The sequence below is a fragment of the Cololabis saira genome, chromosome 8 (assembly GCF_033807715.1).
Source record: "Cololabis saira isolate AMF1-May2022 chromosome 8, fColSai1.1, whole genome shotgun sequence".
In the NCBI taxonomy this organism is placed as follows: Eukaryota; Metazoa; Chordata; class Actinopteri; order Beloniformes; family Belonidae; genus Cololabis; species Cololabis saira.
This window is the reverse complement of record NC_084594.1, coordinates 28,478,514-28,504,369: the sequence shown is the minus strand read 5'-3', so window position 1 is coordinate 28,504,369 and position 25,856 is coordinate 28,478,514. Positions and strand designations below refer to the sequence as shown.

At 39.9% G+C, this 25,856-nt stretch overlaps 1 protein-coding gene across 2 annotated transcripts; it reads right to left on the bottom strand.

The window, feature by feature from the left end:
- Positions 1-679: 679 nt before the first annotated feature.
- On the bottom strand, positions 680-25,856 carry erbb3a (erb-b2 receptor tyrosine kinase 3a). Of its 2 annotated transcripts, XM_061727609.1 has the most exons (29): positions 25,484-25,856; positions 18,377-18,534; positions 17,818-18,004; positions 15,343-15,468; positions 14,936-15,001; positions 14,132-14,250; positions 13,075-13,216; positions 12,759-12,872; positions 12,248-12,365; positions 12,023-12,096; positions 11,811-11,901; positions 11,650-11,667; positions 9,901-10,118; positions 9,680-9,809; positions 9,464-9,557; positions 9,003-9,157; positions 8,781-8,837; positions 8,540-8,681; positions 8,344-8,454; positions 7,264-7,362; positions 6,618-6,803; positions 6,352-6,507; positions 6,116-6,191; positions 5,844-5,990; positions 4,355-4,452; positions 4,061-4,246; positions 3,894-3,959; positions 3,546-3,807; positions 680-2,744 (listed from the first exon to the last, which is right to left on the bottom strand). In XM_061727609.1, exons 1-29 carry the CDS (start codon positions 25,566-25,568, stop codon positions 1,939-1,941), a joined length of 4,287 nt encoding a protein of 1,428 aa, XP_061583593.1. In that variant the 5' UTR covers positions 25,569-25,856; the 3' UTR covers positions 680-1,938. The 2 variants fall into 2 exon arrangements, with proteins under 2 accessions (XP_061583593.1, XP_061583594.1); XM_061727610.1 differs by lacking the exon at positions 11,650-11,667.

The window sequence follows — 25,856 nt, the reverse complement described above, 5'->3', positions numbered from 1 at the left end:
ACCCTCCGGCGTGGTGCAGGGGTGGGTCGCCCCGCGGACACGAGCGCCTCCATCGCGGCGAGCTGCCGCTCGCCCTGGTCGCGGAACACGGCGGTCAGGTCCGCCATGGCCTGGGTGAGCGCCTCCAGGGCCCACTCCGTGCCCCCCTTCCCCATCCTATCGGGCCCCACGTTGGGCGCCAGTGTAGCACGGTGAGTGCCACGGGGCCCGACCGACAGGATGGAGAGACACGGAGCTTTGTGAAGAACCCTTTTATTAGCCCAGTTTCACCAACACACAGTGTACAAGCACCTCACGCCAGCAGCTTCAGCTTCAGTCTGACCCCCGCTGCAGTCTCCCATTCCTCCTTATCAAGGCTGGCAGGGTGGAGAGGCTGATGGGCACACCTGTGTCCCGTCAGCCTGAGTGGCTGCAGCTACTCCACCCTGCCACATGGATCACCTTGCATATTGTAAAATGTGACTGAAAAGCTCCATAAAATTATTAGGCTATTTTCACTATAACAACACAGGGATTGAAGTCATAGCTCTAGTGAGAGCCAACCAGTTTTATACATGTCTGTAAGACATCCGGTCAAGAACACATTTAGAAATTATTTTATGCATCATTAAAGCTAACTTTGATTCTTGAGTTGGACACGTTATATGCTAGTGAACTGAAATAAAGACTTGCTCCAAAGTAGCTATTGAAAATATTTTTATTTAGTAGAAAATCTGTTTCATACATAACCATGAAAAGATGTCTGTAATGTCCAAAAATGTTTTTGTTACAAAAAAATCATTATAAATGTAAACATGAAAATATAGCTTGTAATCTGTGTTTCTCTTAGAGTTTCCAACACTCAGTGCTATTAATTACATGAAATACCCCGAATCCTGAAAGGCTGAATAAAAGGTGTAATATCAGCCTGTGAAACAGTATTTAAAATCCAATCCTGCTAACATGGGGAGGGGAACTCTCTAGCTTATGCTGATGAGAACATTTCTTAAACTAACAGTTTCGTCAAAACAATAAAGCTGTTTTCATATATTTTCTGTGGCTCATCACAAAATAGCATACATAAAAGTTTTCCTTCCTATGGTAAAGAGGTAAACAAGCATGGTCTTGAAACATGGAAAGTCTTCCATGTTGAACCTATCATGTTTCTGCCGTTACAGGTGGTGAAGGAAGTGGGAAACATCATGCCATACTTGCCTCCCTCTTTTCCAGTCAGCTAGTGCAGGGCCCTTGGTGATGTAAGGCCAAAGTTAAGAAAATGTTTCTTATTATATTGAGGTTCCTCTCTATAAGGACTTACAAGAAAAAAAAAAAATAAAAAATCACCTGGAAGTCCATTGACTTACATAAAAAAAGACAAATATGCAATAGGGCTATACATTATTCAACAGAAATATTTAAATCAAGTATGAAAATTAATGAATGCAGAATTTTTACCAGTAACAAATCATGTAATACCACATTAGTATCCCAGACAAGTGTCTTTCCAGCTAAGTGTCACGTTAACTGGTAATGGCAATGCACTGCAAGAAGTACAGGGGGAAATATAGCTTCATTGTCTGCCACAATAACTGCATGTAGCCTACTGAAGAAGAGGACGATATGAATGGCACAGAAATGGGAAGAAAAACTGATAATTAGTGTGAAAAGTAAAAAAAAAAAGAAGCCAGACAACTTCCTTAAGAATGTCAACATTTTTCAGATAGGGAAAAAGTCAAGGGCAGACCGTGATACACACTGTGACAAGACGTGGACGGCATGAGAAAAGTTATCGTTGACTAATTGATCACAGCCCTTGGTCACAGCCCTAAATGCGATTTCAATCACTGTTTCCTTTCTGTCTCTTTGATTTACATCATATACAACTGTACAAGGCTTTTGATTGCTTCCTCATTCAAGTCCTTCATGAATATGTCCAAGAGGTGAGATTTAAAAGGTTCTTCATGTGGGCACCGCATTAGACTTCAGGAACATTTTGCTGTGCCAGTAACCTGGATTGTCAAAAGATCTGTCACCAGCACCGGGTCTCCCAACTCCAGCTCGCACTGTCACACGTGCGTCAAAAGCAGATGGATGCGTCTCTGTGCTACACACCGCTCCCTCTCCCTCCCTCTGGAGGTTCTGGTACACTGCTGCATCTGCAGGAGGCGGAGCGGCAAAGTAGTCCATGTCCTCATATTCGTACGCCTCACCCCTGTCATTCCCAGGAGTCTTGAGCTCCTTCCTGTCTTGAAGAGCTTGTCGTAGCTTTGGCTGTCTGTTTGTGTAATGATAGTTACTGTCCTCCACATATACATTCTCCTCCTCCTCCTCCTCCTCCTCATCCTCCTCCTCCTCCTCCTCATCCACCTCTTCTCTCATCCCTGCTGATGTCGGAGGTGGAGGAGGGTCATGTTCTGGAGGGCTTTCTTCATTTTCGCTGCCTCTGATGTCCATGTATTCATATTCAGCTTCACTGTAGGCCTGCTGCTCTGAATCTGAGTTGTCCTTGATCCTTGCAGGTCCTCCTCTGATATCTGCAGATTGTGTAGTTTCACACGACCATGCTGTCAGTTGTGAAGAAACAGAGGAGGTTCGTTTCTTGTTCGGCTTTGAGCGATGGTTGTTGTGCCTCAGCGAAACCGGTGTTACACACATCTGCTTGTTCATGTACTCATATTCTTCATCATTTGGGTTGTCCAAGAGGCCTGCAGAATGAGACTTGCTCATCCTACCAGATGTGGCTCGAGACGAGTGCAAGAGAGGATCTGAAACGTATAAACAATGATGATTAAAGTCAGGTGGACTATTTTTTTAATACATATAGTTATTTATCTTCGTGGTCTATACAAAGCTGCTGCCACTGTAACTTATGATTTAACCTAAAATGTGTTTGTAAATACCCTATAACTTGGTTTTTAATTATGTCTATCAATCATGGCTGATCAGACCTCTGATCAGAGTATGAAGACAAGGAGTATTCCTGGTCCATGGAAGAGCAATATGGCTGAAAATGCCAGTATGAGATGGGATGGCATGGATGTCCATACATTTTGCACACTTTAACAAAAACACCATGAGTGTTGTTTCTCTTCAAGCTCATTTACACTCTGCTTTATCGGTAAAAAACGTGAAACTTGATGGGAGCATGTCCGTCTCTCGCAGATTGGTGCTCGAGTTGAGTGCTCAAAAAAACAGTTAAATGTGTCTATTACTAGCCTGGTTAAGTTGGTTCTTTGTTATCTTAACTGATCTGCTGCCAGCAAGTTGCTTTGATAGGCTTCAGAAACCAATGACTTGTAATTTTATACATCTGAAAATGCCTTCAGCAGGGCCATGTTGCAGATTAAAATATTACAATAGTTTATTGTAACACCATCTCAATATTTGCTTTTTCCAGGGCAAAACTAATTTCTCTGAAAAGTAGTACTTTTGCAATTTTGGTATTTTTACAAGCATTTCGGCTCCACTTGAACCTAATATTTAGCATATGAATCATTAAAAATTGTAAAATTTACAATAGACCTACATTGTACAATATCTCTAAAGATTCAAAAACATGCTGTCACCTCTTTCTGGGCTTGTTCCAGGAAGTACATATCCATTCTGGTCCTCTTCCTGCATCTCAGGGGAGGGAGTCTCTGGTCGCCCACCGGATATGCTGTCCCTCTGGGAGATATAAGCGCTGTCCTCTCGGTGACGTCTTCTTTTCAGGCTCCCTGCCAGAGAAAAGTCCTCACTCATCTCCAGCTCCACCGTCGTGCCGCAGCCCTCCGAGCTCTCAGACATAGTGCGTGCGGAGTTTAGTCTTGAGCGTGACTGCCACATAGCCTATACGAGACAATGCAAACAATGTTATAGGAGTAATCGGACATCAGTTTACCTATAAATGGTACAGGAAGACATTGTTAAGGTACCTGGAGTGCGCTGTCAAAACTTGGAGTCATAGGGAGGTACCCAGCCCCACTTGGATTAAGAACCACCTTTACCACAAAAAGAAGTAATAAGAAGTAGATACGTGAGGCCAAAATATATATTTAGACAAAAACCTCCAATTAGTTTGACAGAAAATTGTGTCCCCTACTCTGTGAGTTTCAGTTCTATGGACGCTGCGACTGAGACTCCTGGAAAGGGACTGGGGTGCTGGACTCATGCCGTCCACCTCTCCCCCGAAGTCCTCCATCTGAACAACAAGATCATCCAAGTCATCCAGGTCTGCACTTCGCTGGGTAACATCCTCTGCAGCTGATTCCCGTTGGTTGCAGTCCTCCTGGCAGACCAAGAGAGGCCGAAGATGAGTATATTGCATAAGTACGGTAGTAGATTTCCATTGGAGACAAAATAATCCAAAATATGATACTGAAAGGGCCTGTCTTACTTTTATCACCAGGTAGCGGGGTGGGTCTTTGGCCATTCTGGTAAATTCATAGGCCAACTCCTTAAATGTGGGCCGGACATTTTCATCAATCATCCAACCTAAATTAATAAGAAGAGGATACATGAGTTCTTTTAAGATATGAGACACATGACAGGAATGGCTCCATCAATCTGTTGAAGTGATGACATTCGGTCATTCAAACACGTATGGGTTCTCCATCACTTGTCCTCACATTTTAGCAGCTGAAAATATGTTTTCCCTGCAGGTTTAAGCTTGACATAAACACAAGAAACTTGTGCTCCAAAAAGGATTGAGTTTATTAATCTGCAAGTTCTCAAACTGCAGGTTGTAAATCCTTTGGTTCTTCACTAGGACTTAACCAGTACAGACAACCTCTCCTCATCATCGCTTTATGAGAAGTTGCACCACCTAGACCAGGGGTTGACAACCCAAAATGTTGAAAGAGCCATATTGGATCAAAAACACAACAAAACAAATATGTCTGGAGCCACAAAACATTAAGTCTTGTATAAGCCTTAGAATGAAGGCAACACATGCTGCATGTATCTATATTAGTTATAACAGGGGGAATTTTTTTTTTTCATTATGCACTTTGAGAAAAAAGTCAAAATGTTGAGAAAAAGTCGAAATTTCAAGAAAAAAGTCGAAATGTCGAGATTAATGTTGAAGTACAATCTCGAGAAAAAAGTCGAAATGCCGAGAAAAAAGTTGAAATGTTGAGAAAAAAGTCAAAATTTTGAGAAAAAAGTTGAAATGTCGGGATTAAAAAGGAAAGGAAAAGGGAAGAAAGAGAAAAAAAGGAAAAAAAAGGGGAAAAAGAAAAAAAAGAGAAAAAAGGGAGAAAAAAAAGAGAAAAAAGAAAAAAAGAAGAAAAAAAGGAAAAAAGAAGAGGAAAAAAAGAAGAAAAAAAGGAAAAAAAAGGTCAAACATTTTTGAAAAAGCTCCAGGGAGCCACTAGGGCGGCGCATGTGGCTCTGGAGCTGCGGGTTGCCGACCCCTGACCTAGACTCTGTAATTCCTCATGGAGTTAAAGTTTTCTTACAATCACAAGTTGTTTTCCTGTAAAAACTCATATCAAGCACTGCTTTGTGTCAAACAACATCCATTGGAAGGGAACAATTAATAAAAATATTGACTTGAAAATATAGGGAACCTTTTTTTCCTTTTTTTATCCTTCTTACTCTGACAAGAAGACAAACTAACCAACGGCTGCTGTACGTGTCTGTTAAGATGGCTTCAGCTGTGCTAAAAGTGATATTTTTATGCAACGTGGTTCGATTTAGAGTGTCACTGCAAGACATCTCAAACATGATGGCAAAGCATCAGGGGATCCATTCACACTCAGTTACTATCCACATAATGGAAACCAGAGAAGGCTTGAAAGTGGTCAAATATTGCGGCTGTTAAGGAGCTGAAATTAATTAAAAATCGAAAGGCATCTGAAGCCTATTAAAATGTAGATACTCACACTTAACCATGACCATGTAGACATCAATGGTGCATATTTGAGGCTGCGACAGGCGTTCGCCCTTTTCCAGCAGATCAGGAACATCCTGTGGAGACATTGATGTGTATGGCTCTGCTCCATAAGACATCATCTCCCACACCGTTACACCTACAAATGAGAGAGAGGAAATTGAACTCGCCTGAAAACTGAAATGTAAACTATATTATTATTTCTGTTTTCAAATGCAATTATTTATTCTTATTGATTCTTATACACAGTGCTTTATAGCTCACCGTAACTCCAGACATCACTCTGATGGGTGTATCTGCGAAAAAGGATGCTCTCCAATGCCATCCACTTGACTGGTGTCTAGGAATGACAGGAGTCTCATTGTTAACCAAGTGAAAGCCACAGAATAAGCCATAGGATAGTGAGAGAAGGTAGGAACAGGATGCAACAGAAGGTCTGTGGGATCTACAATCATTTTATAGTGTCTACATTGCATCTGTTGAGGGGGGGGGGGACTGACCTTGGCCTCATTGTAAAAGCACTTCTTGTCATCTGGACAGAGTAGGTCTGCGATGCCGTAGTCTGAAATCTGGGCAGTTAAATTATTGTTCAGGAGCACGTTTCTGGCTGCCAGGTTTCTGTGGACTACCCTGTTCTCCTCCAAATAATTCATACCCTGATGGGAGAAGACAGCAGTGCACTCAGCAGAATAGACCCAACATGTAAATATAAGTAAACAACATCATCTTCACACTCACAAAGAGTTCAACCCTATCGCTCCTGTACCTTTGCGATTTGAACACACCAGTTGAGAAGCCTCTGTGGCTTAAGCTTGTTCTTGTTGTTCCTGACGAGCTCTAACAAGGAGCCTTGGTTGCTGAGTGGGGTGATGAGCTGCAGGCTGTCCCCAGGACAGATCCCCAGGGTCCTGACCACGCAACTGTTGTTCAGGCTTCCCATTGTTATCATGTGCTGCGTACAGTTTGGGTAAAAATGTTAAATTGCAATCATTGTAAAACTTCAGAGAGGATTCTTGATTTAAAGGAGTATGTCACATACTCAGCCACGACATTAAAACCAGAGAGAATCATCTTGGTGGAATTCAGTTGAATGTTACTTTGATACGTACCACCCAAGTAAGCATTTCTACTCATAAAACATGCATCCAACAAAAGTAGCTTGCTTCCCAACCCTGACTTAGAAAAATTATTCAGGAATAGCTTGAAGCTCTAAATCCAACCCACATAATCCAAACAATTTGCTGCAAAAGTCTTGGTGCCAGAGAAGACAAGACTCCTCGAAAGGCCCTGCATCTCTAGTCTGATTGGTCAAGGCTGCGTTTGCAGCCTGAAAGGGAGTAAGACAAAACCCTGTAGGTGTTTTTTCAATGTTGTGGCTGAATTGTGCAACTCTTGCTCCAATGTTTTCTTACATCTGTCAGCTTAGAGAAAGACTGTCGACCGGTACGATCATGAATTGTCTTTATGGCCACAGGCAGCTTCACAGTGTCTCCCTCGGGAATCCAGATTCCCTATGAAGGACAGGGAGTAGGGAGAAAGCCTCAGGATTTAGATAGATATAGATAGATAGATATACTTTATTAATAGACTCATTTAAAAAAGACAAACACACATACAAAATTAAAAAAGACAGTCATGCCAGTGTTTCCACATTGCTGATTGATATCTCACAGCACTCAGTCCAGGATTGGTCAACAGCATTAAAACAGAGTTTTGTGTGTCATTCAGTCGACAAATGAATCTATACATCAATTTTCTCAACAGAGCATGAAAAGTGTTTATAAGCATTTGACAGAATAGCTCACTCGCACTACACCACCTGGGTTTTCCCATCAAAATACGTAGGCAATCATTATAGGCAACCTGCAGTTTGCGGATGCTTGCCTTTTTTAATTTAACCCACAAGGGGGCAGTGCCGAGTGGGGTACAGTATGCTCTGAAGAGATTCATTTTAACTTCATCAGAACACCAGGAAAATGTACGTTTCAGCACATTTGCTTGTGTATATAAAACACGCCGTTGCCTATACATATCCTCATCATCACAAAAATCATCAGTGATGATGTGTCCCAAATACTTAGCAGTGTGACAAAAAGGTAACACATTCCCTGACAAATGAAATGATGGGAACACCAGTTCCTTATCACCATTAGTTCTACAAATCATAACAGAGCTCTTTTTAGCATTATAGCTAACATTGAATTCCACCCCATATTCAGAACATATGTTGAGCAGCTCCTGAAACCCAGCACTAGAGGAAGAAATGATTGCCAGATCATCCGCGTACATAAGATGATTAACAATAGTATTTCCTATCACACAACCTGTTTTACAGCTTCTCAACTAGTCTGATAGAGCGTCCATATACACATTAAATAGGCAGGGGGAAAGTAAGCCGCCCCGACGGACTCAATTACTCACCCCTGAGATTTGACAAATGAAACTCTAATATGCAAGAACGGCATTGTATATACGATCATAATTAAAAGTACCTTATGCACTGATCCAAACACTCCATTACCCAGCAGCTTGATCTTACGCAGATCTGTGGGCTTCAAGATTCGGGCGTGGACTTTTTCTTTCTCTTCCAAAGGCTCATTGTTCTGTAGGCACACAAGATATGAGTTATTACTGACTCAAATTAAGCATATCAGTGCTAAGAGAGTCAGACTAGAGAAGCTGATTTACATCTCCACTCATCATGTATCTTCTTATAGCTCTCTTGCGACGGATGGCGAGACCTCGGCGGTACAGAATTGTCAGAACAAAGATGGAGAATGACACAAAGAGCAGGGCAATCACCCCGAGTACGATGCCTGTGGTTGCTGGCCTAATAACAGAGATGAAGAAAATGTCACACACACAGCTCTTGATGCAGATCTTAATTGTCTAAATTACATTGACATGTCATAGCAAAAGGATAATTTACCCAGAAATGGACCGAGAATTGAGTCCCACACAGTCTCCCATTCCTGGGCCGGTGCAGCTAAACAGAGAGTACACAAACAGTCATTTTAAAAGAGAGTGATGTTTAAGGGCTTTGAGACTTGTTCTTCAGGTGAAAATGCGCTCTATAAATACAATTTATTATTATTATTATTATTGATGTGTCTGCACTCTGCACCATGTCAGATTTCTACTAATTCCTTACCCTTGGGTACAATTGATGTGGCATGGTTCACAGTTGCTGAGCTTGTTAGAGTATTTATAGATGACTCCTTCTCCACCCATCACACCTTCAGGGCATGAGGAGACGCAGTGTGGACCGTCCTGCACATTGGCACATGCTACACACTCATCTGCTCCCTGGTTGAAATTAATACAGAAACAATAAAATTAAATAAAAGTTTTGGAGAGAAATAAAAGATATAAGCAGGCAAGAGAAAGGAATGGTTTCACACCACAGAAACTGACGTTTAGTCATGTTCGTGTAGCTATCGCTAGGGGGCGGCAGTGGGCCTATGCCCAAGTTAACTCAAGTATCTCCCACTTCAAACTACTATATGAGAGCTTCTGAGTTATCCTGGTAACAGTACCACTCTGTTTAAGAGGACATCGTAAGTAGTAACAGATTAAACCTTTTTATGAGATAGATAGAATAGAAAATCATACCGGGCCCATGCAAGTCCACTTCCCCTCCTGGACCTTACACTCAGGGTGACAGGGCAAACACTCCCGTGTTTGAGTAGCAAACTCCCTCTTCTCCCTGCATTCAGGGCAAAGAGTCTTTCTTTTAGCAGAGTGTAGTTGAAACTGAAACACATTCTGTCACATACATTACTCAGGCTAACACAGCAAGACTTATTTGGACTAGAAGGGAAGACTGACCCGGTCAGAAACATGCAGTCTGGCACGCATGTTCCTCCTCGACTGTAATTCTTACAGGAAACACACTGGTCTGGCCCTGGACCCCAGCAGCCATCCGAGCACAAAGGATCACACTTATGGCCCTCTTCAGCTGCACACACACATGTATAATGAGAGGAAAATGAATGCGTTTGTACACCAATAGCTCTGACGAGCCCTAACAATGACCCAATGTCACTCACAGCATTCGTCTGACGGCCGATTGTCCTTTATGTCAAGGAACTTCTGACGTTTCTGCGGACGTGAGCTACTGCTCAGTATACGTGTCCAGTTCACAGTGTCATGATAGCAGAGCTTTTTGTTTCCTGTGATGTAGATGCCACCATCGTTTATTTTCCGCAGCGAGTGCAGCCCAAGGGATGTGAGTGATTTGATCCTCACCACCATGAGAGCATAACCCCTGAAACAGGAGGAGAGCAGATAGAAAGTAGTCATTAGTATCATAATATTGTGTGAAAGACAATAAAATTAAGTTTAAGGTTAAACTTCCTTTGTCTTTCTACATGTCCTGATTTCAGTTTTTCCCATTCCCAGAGGTATTGTATTAAAGAACATATCCCTTTTTTCAAAAGTTACCACATTTTCTAAGGCACGCACCAAATCCGGCCCAGGTTTGTAAATCCAAACAGAAAGGTTGATTAAGAATCAAATCTCAGGGGGTTAAAGACCTTTGGGGTAGGAACAAAAACCCTGGTGAATTTCTACTGCTGCAGAGCATCCTGACTGGATACATCAAAGTTACTGGGGGACATTTCTGCACATGATGCCAAGCTGCTATTAAGAAATATAACATCTGTATCTAAATGATTTCCCTCTGCTCTAAACCATCTACGTGTCCTGCTGTTGGAGGACGGTAAAGATACCGACCACCCTGTTCATTCCATCTTTTCCCAGCTACCCTCTGGTAATTGCTACGGGAGCAATTCCTGCATCACAAGACTCAGAGACAGTTTCTTTTCACAGTCCATCAGGATCCTCAATGGATACGTATCTACAAAACTCTGTGCTGCTATTTCGCTCTCATTTTTTTATTTATTACTTTCTAAACTGCATATTCATACAAAGTATTTCTGGCTGATCTGTGTTCTTAAAATCTGCACCTGAAACGGGACTTTAAGCTTCGTTTCTACTTGTTGTATTTTGTACATAGTCTTAATAAGACTATAATATTAAAGTCTTTCTGTTTTCAGAGCTATCATTATTATTATTATTATCATATTATTGCTATTATTATTATTATTACTATTATTATTATCATCATCATCATCATTGTTATTATTATTATTGTTATTATTATTATTACTATTACTATTATTATTATTTTGCATAGACTTATGATACTTCATTTGTTTTTTTTTGTTTTTTTGTATACACTTTGTATATTTGTATTCTGTTAAAAGGTGGGCAAGATAAGCTTCATGCTTCAAGCCCAGACCTTTTCGGTCAAATAATCACAATGTTGACCAGGGAAAAACCTGTGTTATCTTGTTTGTTGATTTTTGTTTGTGATTGACTGAAATAAATAAATATTAACTATTAACTATTAACTAATAACTGATTTTGTAGGCCCTACCATAGATGCTTAAGCCCCTCTTCTTTACTGTAACTGTGGCATAAGGAGTTCAATATGTTTTAAATATATGCAACAATAAAGCTTGAAACTTGAAGATTAGGGCATATTTTTGCCTTCACAAAATTCAACCAGACATTCAGACCCCACAAATATTGACCAAAACACACGCACACACACACAAAAAAATTAAAATAAATAAAAAGAGCATGCAACAATAATATGCAGATTTAACTGAGATTGGGCCCACCAATCAATTTCATCACACAATCCCATCACCGAACCACTAAACTGACACCGCAAAGTAGGCGAGACAGAGCAAGCGAGAGTGAAAGACGGGCATTTGAAAAACTTACTGTACCTTTTAGAGCTGACGCCCCTAAACATGTTATGAATGTCACGTAACAAGGAAATAAGGGGATAAAAAACACAAAAAGAAAATCAGATTCATGCCGATAAAGGCTTAGTAGTTACTGGAGTTCACCTTACAACAAAAACAACAACAAAAAAACAACTGCTCACTTGTAAAGTGTTCTGCCCTGAATTGTTTGGAGGTTGGAGAAGACTGACAGGTCCGACAGGCTTTCAGGCCAAGACTGGATACTGAGGATATCTGAAGAGGGAAGTCATGTGTTTCAGAGGCTTTAATGAAGCTGCAAACACCACAACGAGATATTAACTTAAAAAAATAACAATAAGTAAAAAATGGCACTTAATGCAAAACTCCATCTCACCTGTAATCTCCCGCACAGTGTTGAAGATTTTAAGCTTTTCTGGATCAAGAGCTGGAATACCATTGTAACCATCACTTTGAGAAGGTGAAAAGAAACAAAATTAAAAGTCTGTTGCAAGATATAACCCATGCTGCAACAACTAAAAAGATTTAATAACCTACTGAAAATAGTGAAATGTGTACTTGAAAAGTACTACCAACTGTTTCAAGGAAGAGTTGCATTTACCCTTTTATTCCTGTCACCAGGAAGTGCAGACTGCCTTGGATTTTAGTACAGTTTATGAAACTGTCGATGTTACGGGCATCCACAGTTTGTCTGGTAGAGCTTCCCGTGCCATGACAAGCTAGGAGGAAGATGAAGAGGAATACAAAAGATAAGATAAAAATAAAAATCAACTAGAGGGTGGGGATTTTGCGTGTGAAAAGTACAGTTACTCAAAATCAACGTTCCCTTGAAGAATTAACCATCCAAAAGTAGAGAAAAGAGTTTTGGCACAACTATCTTCCTCTTCACTTGGAGCATTTTATAGTTATACTAGAGATAATACTTTCACTCTACTTTAGGTGAATTTTATACTTATATAGCCCCCCGCCCCCAGGAATTGCTTGGTGTAAGTGCACCTTTAAACGAAGGTTCACACTTTTTCCAGCACTGATTAGATCTGAAGAAATGTATCTTAGTCAGTCTAATCTGTCATGATTGATCTGTGCATTAAACGTTCAGTCCTACTGGATACCTTTCGGGCAGAGGCCTCCACAGGGCTCACAGCGTTTCACTCCGTTTTTCTCCACCTCCATTTTATCCGACGGGCAGTTGCTCACACATGAGCTTTCATCCACCACAAAGTTTGCTGTTCAAAAAGAGAAAAAACAACAACATGCAAATGACTAGAATGCAATGTGTCAGAGACTACATTAAACTCTCTGTACAACAGTCTAACAACTGGGGCTTCATGACAACCAAATATAAAAACTGCATTGATATTGGAGGAACAGCAACTGTTTTAAACCCTGAGTGTGCGTGGGAATAAGGCAGCATGTGTGGAGACTCACTGGGACACTGTGACACGCAAATAGACCCATATTGGTACTTGGCATTGGGATTGGGCTCCATTTTGAATGTCTGCTTGTTGTAGATCAGAGTCTGGGGACACTGAGGCACACAGGAGCCTGAATTGTTGAATCTCTTGCAAGCCTGTAAACAATTTCATGACAAAAAAAAGCACAGTTATTACAACATTGAAATGAAAGATTCCCATATTCCTGAAAGCAATGTAAGTGGCTGCATTTACACAGGGCCTAATAAGTACGGAATTCAATTAATTTATTATTGTTTACATCTATGCTTTTCTTACAGCAACATGTTAGAATGTGTAATTCATTTAAATATTTAACATTCATGTGACTAAGAAAAAAAAAAATTAAACTAAATAGCAATATCACAATCAGGGATTTGTGAATCCTAAACACTATCTGGAAGAAGTTCTACAGATTCAAAAATCCTGTAAAATTTCACTGGATTATTCAGATTCTTTGAAATTTCTACAAGGAAATTGTCAGCTTGTGAGGAGGAAAGGAACTGAGAGGGTAAGGTGGGAAAATGGGCTGACAAAGGAAAAAGGACAGATAAGAGCAAAGACGTTTTTGAACCCACAATCTACAATACTAGTGCGTATTAAGAAATAACCAGATAGTGTCCTCATTCTGAGAAAATTTGCAGTATCTGTCTCCTTATAATGCAGTGGGCCACTACAGAGACCCAGTTGTGCAGCGGCCTTGCATAATCGCTGTTATGGTGGCATTATTCATAATTACAATAACCCCTGAAACAGTATACAGAAAATACTGAGTGTTGTGTGGAAAATTGCTCGTAAATACACATGTCCTGGCCCTGACAAGACAGGTGGAAAAAATCAAGATAGAGCAGGCAGTCATAAAGGTAGGCAAGGGAAATGATCTTTCAAAATAAAACAGATAATAAAGTATTTACTAAAATAGAGTAGAGGCACACAAGCAAAAGACCACAGCTACTACGTAGCTACTACAGCTAAGAGAAATGAGAGACTTTAAACCCCACCATCAAAACCCAAATATCATGTTACAAACTCACAAAGCAATCTGTATCCAGAGGTCCTCTGCAGCCTCCAGCACACTCACTGTGGCAACACTCATTCGGGTTTCTACCGAAGCATCGGCCGTTGCACTGGGGAGCGCACACAGTCTTTGTCACTGAAAGAGAGTTGAGAGTCTGTGAACTCCTTATAGCAGTGGCAACACTTAAAAGCTTTTTTTTTTTCTTTTTTTGTTAAGTGATACATATATACCACTCAAAATGAATTCAAATTGTTGTCATATATTGAAGTCGGAGTAAATCTAATTCATGGATTTGCTTGGAAACATTACTCGTAGTACTCTCTTGTGCAATTAGACTGTAGACAGTTTTGACAACAGATTTTGAGTCAGGATTTTTAGGGAAGGTGAAGTCAGAGAGGTATGCAAGGCAAGCAAAAGATCATCCCAACACTGTAATCTTTTAATGACATGATGCCTTGTGCCATGGAGGAGGCAACCATGCCATCTAGGTGTGAAACTAACCGCTAGCTACCAGCTGTTTGGCCTTTAATCACAGAACTGCATCTTCAGAAGATGCCAGAATCTGCAGGTTTTGGCTGACTACTTTGACTGTCAAGTAAAAACAAGTTGAAGAGTAACTGGGTTCATATTTGTGGAGAACCACAAAGAATGTGACAGATACATGAAATAAATGAGTTAATAAAGTTTGGATTGATGATTAACAAATATATAAGTCTTATAGAAACCAGTCTTGTATGAGGAACCTCAAACTCACCCACCCACATGTCAAAGCTGTGTCAATAGAATATGGAGCTAAGACAAAGGATTTGAAATGACTTACAGATCTGACATGTGTCATTTCCTGGTCCCCAACACTGCACGCCTCCACATGCTTCATTACAAGGCTCTGGAATGTAGACACAGATTTACATTTTAACACACACAACACAAAAGTGCTCCATGAATTGAAAAAAATACGTATTATCTGAGCCCAGCTAAAACCAACAAGAATATTAAGAGTTAGATAACCCTAATGGGAAAAAAAGGCATGTTCTTTTTGTTGAATGCTCTGTATTTCACAACGCTTCCACCTGCTGAGCTGCAGCAACAATAACAAGAAGGGGAAAGTTTACACATTTTCTGAACAAAGACTTTGCATTTTGCGCTAAATTTCTTGAAACAGCATTTTTTGCTGGCCCCTTTTTCCCCTGGAAGTTAATTTGTTTATTTATCACCCATTTCACTCACTTGCAGGCCCATTGTCTTCAATCATAATGTCGGCTGTTGCATCCTTCACTATGTCCAGCCAGTTCACCTGCGGGGCATAACTCAGGTACTTGTTCTGGATGATCTTGACCCCACCTTCCAGTATCTCTGTGGGAGGCACACATGCAAATGCAAAAAAGAACAATTAGCAAAGCAAGACTCGACAGGCCCATGACTCATCCCATCAAACACAGCCACTCACTCTTTATTACGCCACAAACAAACAGAGTGTAATGTGCGAAAGCTCACGTTACAGCGACAGTTGGGCGTATGACAAATTCCATAGACTTCATCGTGAGTACACACATTGCTGCGCTGCGACAGCCACCATACTGAGGGTGTGGCTGCCCTGTGGGGGTGTCAGGGCTCCGACAGTAGGAAGAATGTAACATCCAACCGAAGCAGTTATCTGCTTCATTGCAGCCTCCCACACTTAAAAAAAAACACTATATAGTTGCTTGGAAAAGATACTTTCTCACTTTCCCTTTGAATTTTAACATTTTACATCTCAGCACATCTTTCATCGAATGTATACATATATATGTATGTATATGGTATATATATATATATATATATATATATATATATATATATATATATATATATATATATATATATACAAACAACTTATGACATGTTACACTGTGTCATCATTCATTAAGCTGCAGCCAATTTAAAAAGAAAACTCCCGCACGCACGCTTGAAGGTGCATACCGAAGTTTGAAGGTGCTCAGGTGTAGGTGTGGCGGCGCCTGATTGGACCACTTAGGCCTACCAGCCTATAATAAACAAGCTTTGGTTCTGATCTGTTTGATACCTTGAGAAAGGTCGATGACCGAAACGTTGGCCCAATAAAACACTAGTCTGGTGAGAAGAACGTGTGCGGGAGTTTTCTTTTTGAATTGGCTGCAGCTTTGCTCCTCCGACGCACCTTTCTGCATATCTGGTGTGCAAAACGTTTTCTACTTTTGATCATTCATTAAGCGAAAAATAAGGACAAAATGTTGAAGTAGTGTGTAGGCCTAGTGCGCCTTATGATTTAATAGCTTGTATAACCAGCTTTAAAGATCTCCTGTGGATCCTTCCCGTCTACATCAGTAACGTCTTCAATGAATCTCTGGAGAGATTTAAATCATGACTACTACAACAATTAATTTCCCTTCTTAGAATAATAAAGTCTTTCTGAATTTGAATTGAATATGTCATAATTTCTTTCTGTGCAACATTTCGCATAATGTTTTAAGGAGTTTCGGCTCACTCTTCTTTTCAGCATTGGTTCGGTTCATTGAGGTTTGCAGGCATTCATACAGGTACAGCTCGCCGAAGGTACGATCACCATATCAAACACGTTGAAGTCTGGACTTTGAGGAGGCATTTGAAACACCTCAGTTCTTTTCTTTTTCAGCCATTCTGATGTACATTTTCTGGTATTCTGGGGATTGTAGTCTTGTTACACAATGTAGTTCCAGCTAGGCTTTAGCTGTTTAAAATATAGTCTCAGCCTCAGTTTAGACCATGATCGACTCAATAATTGCAAGGTCCTGTGGCTGAAAAACAGGCCCAAATCATTACCCTTCCACCACTGCGGCTGACAGCTGGTATGAGGTGCTTTTGTGCTGATATGCTTTGTTTTTCTCTCATCAAATGTGAGCACTATGCATTATATCCTGCCAGCCCTTCTCAACAAGCCATATTTGAGCAGTCCTTTTCTAAATGCAGTGTAATGAATGTTAACAATTAACTTGCTCACTGATGCCTGTAGATTATGAAATGTAGCCCTCAAGTTTTTAAATTTTGTTTTTTCAGTTTGTTTGAGCATCACACAGTCCAACCTTGGGGGGAACTTGCTGGGTTCCCACTCTTGGGGAAATAGTTGGAAGTTTTCCACTTCTAAATAATCATTCTGCAAATAACCTTATAGCCATTTGCAGTCAAGATGTGCCAAGGCCCTTAACTGGGTGCTAATCATTTCTTGGAGCACAAGTTTATTAACCTTATAATGCCTGATGTATAAAAACTACTAAACTACGAAAACATGCACTGGAAAAACTAATTTCCTGTAAAGTAAAAAAAGCCTTGTTTCAAGAAGACCAGAAGACTATTTCAGACTATTTTGCTAACTTTAAGAATTCTAGCCAAGAACATTTTTCTTGCCCCATTGGCAAAGCTTTTGTTGCCTCAAATAAGACAATTTCGATAAATTTAAGGAATATTAGGTTTAATTCTAAAGGGGCTGTTTTTCCAGTGTGTGCTTTTATAGAGGTGCTCACCCCTGCTGATGATGAGTTAATGAAGTCCTATAAATTAGGAGCACTTGACTGCCACGTCACCTGTTAACTATTTGGGAGCAGTAAACGTTTAATTTGCCTCCTTCTGCATTGTGGCTTAGTTTTGGTGTGTACTTTTTAAAAATCATGGCCTGATACGTTTTCTCATCAATGGACATGAGTTGTATACCTGTAAGGTGCGTCAGACCCAACTCTTGAAGGCCATGCTGCCCATCCTTCTGGTAGTTGACCATTACAGCCAAAGCATAGCGGTTCTCATACAGAGTAGTGCCTCTGATGACACGCAGGTTGTCCAGGGGAAGGCGACTGCACTCGTTGACAGCGAGTAGGATGTAGCCCATCACCTCCTTAATAGACTGCAAGATTTAGAAAGATGAACAAAAAGGGTACGTGTTTAAAAAAGGTTGTTTTTAGAGTCACAACTTGCCAGGACAAGTGTGTTTTGTTCATTAAGTTAGTCACTGTCGCTACATTCCGATGAATATCAGGAGTGGGACATTACATGGTAAATGAACTCATAGTTGCATCATCCACTGCAAACAGTTTGTGTGACCTCTGATGACAGCTCACATGTGGGAATAAAGACAGATCCCATGTGGGAATGCTTCAGGCATTTGTTGATTCACATCCATGTCTAGACTGGTTGGTGATTCTTCTTTGGGACACTATCTCTATGGCAGGATTAATGATAAGCTGCTCTCCATAAACAGTAACCTTCACAGTCTCACCTGCAGGAAGCTGAAGTCCCTGGTGTGATCCATCATGGTAATCTCAAGGTTGCCCATTACAATGTCACATCCGGAGTACATCTTCTTCATCAGGTTGTACTGGACATCTGAATTTCCTGTCGTGCTCAAACCATTCTGGGTCCCGGAGCAAACAGCCACTGTAAAAAAAGAAAATAATAAGCAGGTATTGTGTTAATACATGTCTTCTCACCTACAAAGTGACCAAAATCAAGGGGTAAAATTGCCTTGTGGCTTGTACTGCATCTGCATCATCTAAAAGCCACAGGAATTTCTTCAGTATGGCAGTATAGTTCCTGTTGAAATGATTCTTTAATCACCACCGACACATAATAAATCCACGGTTCTAAATGGATCTGTTTCCGAATTGTTTGCTTCAGACAGCAGTATGTTGCAGTTTCAACAAGTTACTTTGACTTTACATGTCCCACATAGTTACATTTACACGTTGAGCAGAAATGAGTCTTTTACGAAGTTTAGGAACTGTAAGCGATATTCTTTAACTTGCAGCACAATTCAGGGAAAAAATTATATTATTTTAATTTTCACTTGTGTTCACTACTATAACTGATAACTGGTACCTCAACCAAGTGTCCAAGTACCAGATTATGATCATGCGATGATATAACAACACAAATAATGATCTTTTATGGGACTATTTGTGCTGTTGTATTTGAGTACCCTAAACCACTTTTTTAAAAATGTATTTCACAAACACTGTTTATGTAATTTACTATAAGACACTGTTTTCAGTTTCCACAGTATGAATGAATCTACTGTAACAGTGCAAAACAAGCTAAGGATTGTTTACAGGATATGTCCATCTCTGGAACAAACAGACGAGGCCTTGTTTATGGTTGGTGGGAGTTCAGCCAGTCAGCGTCACTAGAAGGCTGCTTTGTTATTCAAATGCTGGACAGGACGAGAGCAGGATGAGAACCAAAAACCTCTACGTGTAATAATAGTTATTAAACAATAACAACAACAACAACAACAACAACAACAAGTTATCATTTATATGGCTAGATTTGTCACACCTTTCATTATTTGTCCAACTTTTGTTTAAAACAAAAAAACTACATTCTGCAGGACATTTTTGGGATGCAAAGAAGATGCACAGGTTGCCTTGGAAACAGCTTATTAGCCTGGCACAATGACGTATCCAACTCAAGGCCCCATCTTTTTTCTTTTTATATATGGTTTATTTCTTTTTTTTATTGTATAAAGCTTTTTTTATTTCTTATTTTTGATCATGAGAGCAATACTGAGGTCTCAGAAAGCCATGTATCAAACATGACACCGGGCATTATAGGGTTAAAAGGTGTAATTTGAACTGACTCTTTACCAGTTCAATGTTCCTTTGGTGTGCTTCTCACTCTTTAACCTCAGCATAATTTTTAAATAGCTTGCTTCACTGCTTTCACAAAACAATGCCCTTTCAATGTAATTTTGATGGCTTTCATTTGACTTATAGGTACAGTCATGTAAGGTCAAGGTCATAAAATATGATCAACAGACTCACAAACACATTCCATCAACCGAAATCAAATTAGAAAAGAAAAGAAAAGAAAAAATAGGCCAGTTGAATAACAGGATCAACAAAGCCATAAAAACCTAATGATTATTAACTTCACGGCACAGGAACAGCAGCAGGTCAAGGCACAGAGCAGGTTCTTGGGTGTGTGCAGGTGCTCATACTTCTTTTAGCTTTGTAAAGATCTGTTTGCACAGTCACATTGTGGCCTTGCTTCAGTTTAGTACCATACCTAATGTGTTGTTTTGGTTATGGTTTAGGTTTATGTTTTTGTTTTTTTTTCTACAGAAAATGGGTTTAAGACAGTGTGACGTTATCTGAAGGGAGGGAAAAATGACTCAAGAGTGTGTGTGCTTAGTAATGTGCCAGTAAGTTGTGTGATCATAAAGTCTTGATAAGCGCTATTTTATTGTTTCTGAGAACATTGTGCTCATTGACATTAACCCTGTGGCGAAATAGCTTTTTTTTTTAATCAACTTTTTTTTCTTTTTTTTTTTTATATTTCTTTTTGTACCTTTTTCTGCCCCGTAGAACAGGGAGAAACACAATTTCATTTCTTCTGATTGTCTGGCACGTTTGGCAGCACTCACTATAAAGCTGTCTGTGGCTTTGACTAACTAGCTGTCTAAGATAAAAACAAAAGGTGATCAGAATGTGATCAAACCCCACATGCTGTTTAGTCAGAAAGATATTCTTGTTTTTTCCTCCAGATTTTTTTTCCCTTTTGACTCATCTTGCTCTGTAAACCTCGTCACCACTGCGATACAACAGAGGTGAATGGAATGCGTTTACGCTGATTAATGCTTGCTTTCCAGAAATAATTCTTCTCTTAATAGAAACATCTGCAAAGCGTCAAGAACATCCAGGATGTTACTTCTGGGAAGAACATTACTGTTGATTTCTTTTAATCGGATTTTTCATTCTGCCTAGCAACATCAACACAATTCACCTACGTGTCATTGGAGTGTTAGCATTTGAAGTCACCTGCATGGATTAAAACACCAAAAGAGGTTAGCGAGTTCTTCAGAGGGCTTCAGAGTCAATGACAACAGATTTCTGGCATGTGGAGGATCTCCATCAATTATGATCTGGAGTGTTCATGCAATAGTCTAAGATTAAACTGTCGCTCATTCGTAGTTAACGTGTGAATGATACAAACAACTTTGTGCATTTTAACCTTTAACATCTGTCTGTCAACACTTGTGTTTTCTGTCTCAACTTCTATACAGTTTCAGTTTTAAACCTGTGACTTGAATCCGTCACCTAATTTGATGTGTATGTAGACTTTTTGTTACTTAACTGACATTAGATTGTCGCTACAAGTTAGCATATCTTGTAATCTGTTCAAATCACATTGCGAAGCAGCTGTTTTCTCATTAGAGACATGCTCCTGAGAGAACCAGTATTGCCAGACTCTTTCTAAAAGAGAAAAGGAAAATTGAAGATGATAGTGTTGATGTGTTATTACCAAAATGGAAACTTAAGTGTTGTTTAACTAAAGGGTGTTCGTGCAGCTGACATTAGGGTTGCCACCCGTCCCTTGAAATACGGAATTGTCACATAATTTGGAATTAAAAGTTGCGTTCCGTATTGAAACAATACGGACATATATTATGCTCTTATTTATTGATGTCATAATATACCTGGTGAAGGTCGGAATTTTGATTATATTGCAAAACTTCATTCGTAGTAAATTCAACTAAAGGTGAAACATATATATATATTCCCACTACATTCAAAGTGAGATATGTCAAGCCTTTATTTGTTATAATTTTGGTGATTATGGCTCACAGTTTATGAAAAACCCCAAATAAAAAGTCTCAAAAAATTAGAATATTTTATGAAATCAATAGACAATTCAATCATCAAAATTATAACAAATAAAGGTTAAACATATCTTGCTTTGCATGTAATGAGACTATGTAATGTATTAGTTTCACCTTTTAATTTGAATTATTGAAATAAATGAACTTTTACACCATATTCTAATTTCCCGACCTTCACCTGTAGGCTGTATTCTACATCTTGGCTGATGTGGACATACGTAGCATAGGAGGCTATTTCAGTTGCTAGCATGGTTGGCTGTCTGTACAGTCAGGCAAGTTCACGTCTAATGCACTTTAAATCAAAGCATTTAGTTTTTTCATATAAAATAAATACATTTCTATTCAGTTTAGAAGTTTTGGGGATGTCCCTTTTTTTTCGCGCCTGCGCTGCTGAAATCGGGGCATCCCTTATTTCTATTTCTGAAAGGTGGCAACCCTAGCTGACATGGACGTTTGGTGATGATTGATTTCCCACAATCTGGGTAAAATGACTAAAGTGAGGGATGCTTGGAAAAAAAAGAAGAAAAAAGTTTGTTGTTACATCAACTAAATCACTCAGTGGGGTTTAAATTGCAAAGCCACATGTAATCTCCACTGGAAGACTGCAGGTAGGCACCTGTTTTACACCTGTTCATGCTGACATCGACCACTTCTCTGCTTAATGTCATTGTTCTGTGACTTTTTAATTAAAGTGCATGAGTTTCCCAGCTGTTCAAGGCGGAAGCTCCTTATCTGCCCTGCCGTATTTAAGCCCTGAGAAGAGGTTAGTGCTATCACTAGCTGACCATATATTGTTTGAATTGCCTGTTGGGAAAAAAACATTTAAGCATGTATTTTGCACATGCTGCAGTATGCAGCGCATGCATGCAGCACAGGCACAACCCACCACAGAGAAGTACAAACTGGTTATGTAGGTATGAAGGACAGAATGTGACCAAACGGTATGTTAAACAGCACACAAGCTGCAGCTGTGGATGCTGAAAATCTCTAAATGCTGAGTGGGCTTCCTCTGTCAAAGGAGGACTTTCAATGTTGGCAGATAGATGGTGGAGAAAAAAAGGAAGGGGGTGGAGGGTTGAGAGTTAATACACACACAAATGACACACAAACGAATACAATGGTCCCATTCTGGAAGAGTGTCTGTCTGCAGACACTTTTCTCTCTGTGTGCTTACTCGCTCTTTACAAACACGGCAGTATGTCAGATCTCCTACTCAATCCATCACTAACTGTTGTACACAATATATGAACTCACTTCTGCATGCGGCCATTGTCCTCAGTGCTAAAGTGTAACCTAACACATGATAAAAACATTGCATGGATCAGGTTTAGCTGTTATTTTTCATTCATCTGTTACCAAGGTTTCAAAACTGCAAGAGGGGTAAGGAAAGAAAACAATAGAGGGAGGAGGAGATAAACAACCTCAATAAAGCAGCTGAGACGGTGAGTGATGTAAACAGAAACTTGGCACAGGATGGACAGAGATTACTGCATACCTCACAGGTGAGCGTGCACGTTAGAGCACGCATAAACACTAAGGCAGGCACTTGTGTGCATGAACTAGTTGATTTGTGGACTTCCTGGTTCGCAGCCAGAGCGTGTGCACAAATTACCTAGAAGTTTCTATTTCTCTGTGTTGCCTACTAGCATCCTCTGCGTCAGGTGCAGCTTGCTTTTTGAGACATCAGTTATTTGGTTAGGACACCCCCCTTGGTGTTTTTGTGATTTTGAAAGTTTATACATTTCATTTTAGTCCAAAGTGACAAGCACTTCTGAACTGTACCACCTCTAATCCCACATCATAAAAATAAAGTTCTCATGCACCGCCTTTGTAAAAAAACAAGTTTTCTTCCTGGTGGCAAAATGAAAGTAGTACTACAAGTTGGCAAGATGTGTTGTTTGCTTACTTTTGTTGTTGTTGTTGCTTGTCGTTTACTTACAATGTAACTCTGGGATGTCTTTTCAAAACTGTGTTATTTTCTAAAAAGCATCATTTAAGATTGATTGAGGATATAAGAATTTACATAAACATTTTGCACAACAGACCTTAAAGATGCTCAGAGAAATCCACAAACATCTCTTTACATGTTGCCATGTTATATAAAGATGATGATTTATATTTTGTATATTCAGATATTTTTGTGCCACTGCCCACAACCCTTTCAAATGATGTGGATCACTTCTCTCCTTCACTGAGAACATTTTTTGCATCTTTAATGAAACATTAAATATGAATATGTTTTAAACTGTTTCACATTGTGTTTCATCTATTCTGTATTCATTTCCAAATAAGAATAACAAGAAGTAATAAACTCACACAGTGGCTTCCCAGGTTTCATATGAAACTTTTTTCTTTTTTTTTTAACTAAGAGTTTTATGAGTGCTGACTGCCAAATGATCCATGATCTCATGTTCATGTTGCTTTTGTCAGAACCCTGGATTAACCTGCAGCGGTGGCAACGAACAACAACACAAGGCCAAAGTTCACGCTGGGATTCATATCACAACAACTCTCATCCACAAATACGTCACAACATTCAGCAGCTAGCTTTCCTCAAGTAAAAACACTGATGTGCTTAAGAAGTCCTGTTCTTAACTACTCTGTATGTCAGTTATGTGAAAGCCATATTAGCATTGCTGAAGGAAAATTACAATCAATTTGAATTAAATTTAAAAAAAAATCTAATGTTAAAGTAATTCTACGCTACAGAAATTACATGGTGGTGTCTAAAAGTCTAGTATTGAAAATGCTGCTAAATAAAACTATCAAGAACGTTCTTATGCAGATAAATGTCTCAGTGAGAAGCTACTGTGTGTTTTCCTTAATCTTCAGGCTACACCATCATGTAGAGTTGCAACAACAGGATGCTGCTGCTGTAGCTGGATGAGGTGATGCTCATTTTGAGTAATATTGTAGCCAAATGTAATTATCTTTATTCCTATTTTCCCTACGAATCAGTAAATTACTACATTTGTAGAACTGATGAAAATAAGGAAGAATAGCCATCCCAAGTTAACAAATAAAAATAATTTCCAAGCACTGAAAATCAACTTTAGGTTAAGAGAGTTTGACAGTTTTATGATGAATTTAGCCAATAAGAAGATTCATATGCAGCCCACGCAAAGCCTGAAAGTCACTGTTAAAACTTGAAATGTTTAAGAAATGCCACCATTTTCACATTTATGACACTTCTAGCCTACATTTCCATAATTAAAATGTCTGAATGAACGACTGCTGAAAAGATAGAGACAACGTTTTATCAAATGAAGCATAGATATGTTGACTCCGCAGCGGCGAAAGGCTGGGCTCTGTTGCAAAACCTTGAAACAATTGAGACAAGAATGATAAAGCAAACAGAGTCGTGGGAGAGGTGGAGGTGACTCACGGCAAACAAGTTTTACGTGTGTGGAACAGGTTCTGCGTCTGACGTGCTCTGAGGACTTGTAAAGGCTGATTTATGGTCCCGCGTTACACCAACGCAGACCCCACGCCGTGGAGTACGCGGCGAAACGCACCGTACGGCGCGCGTCGCCGCGTACCCTACGCCGTAGGCTACGCCGTCGATTTAACGTGGAACCATAACGTCCCACCGCGCCTGTCACCTGTAAACCTGCTTGTTACGAGAGTTTCTCCACATGGCACGGCTTTAATGGCCTAGATATTGTAGATTGATAATAGTATTTAAAAAAAATTGTAAGTTTCCTTATGTGTTTGCGTGTTTTTGCCCACCTTCTTGCATCTGAGCGTTGCAGCGCTGGAGAGCGCTCAGCAGCAGGACCCAAAGCACCTGCTGCTTCCTCCCGAGGGCGGCCATCCTCACTCAAATCCCCAGGCTCGTCACAGTGTAAACGAATACTACAATCATAGTAAGAAGGGCAAATGTACCCCTTTTTTATCGCCCCAACCCGCCCTGGATCATTTCAGTCCCGAGCTTTCGATTTAAAACCACTCCTTTTCGATTAATCCAAGTTTTGTTTCTTTTTCTGTTTCTTTTGCTTCGTTTTGTTTTCTGACGGAAGGGATAAATCCACAATGAAGAAAAAGCCCGGTCTTATTTTCTCGATTTAACATGCGGCTGAGCCGCAGCTTTACTTTTCCTCGG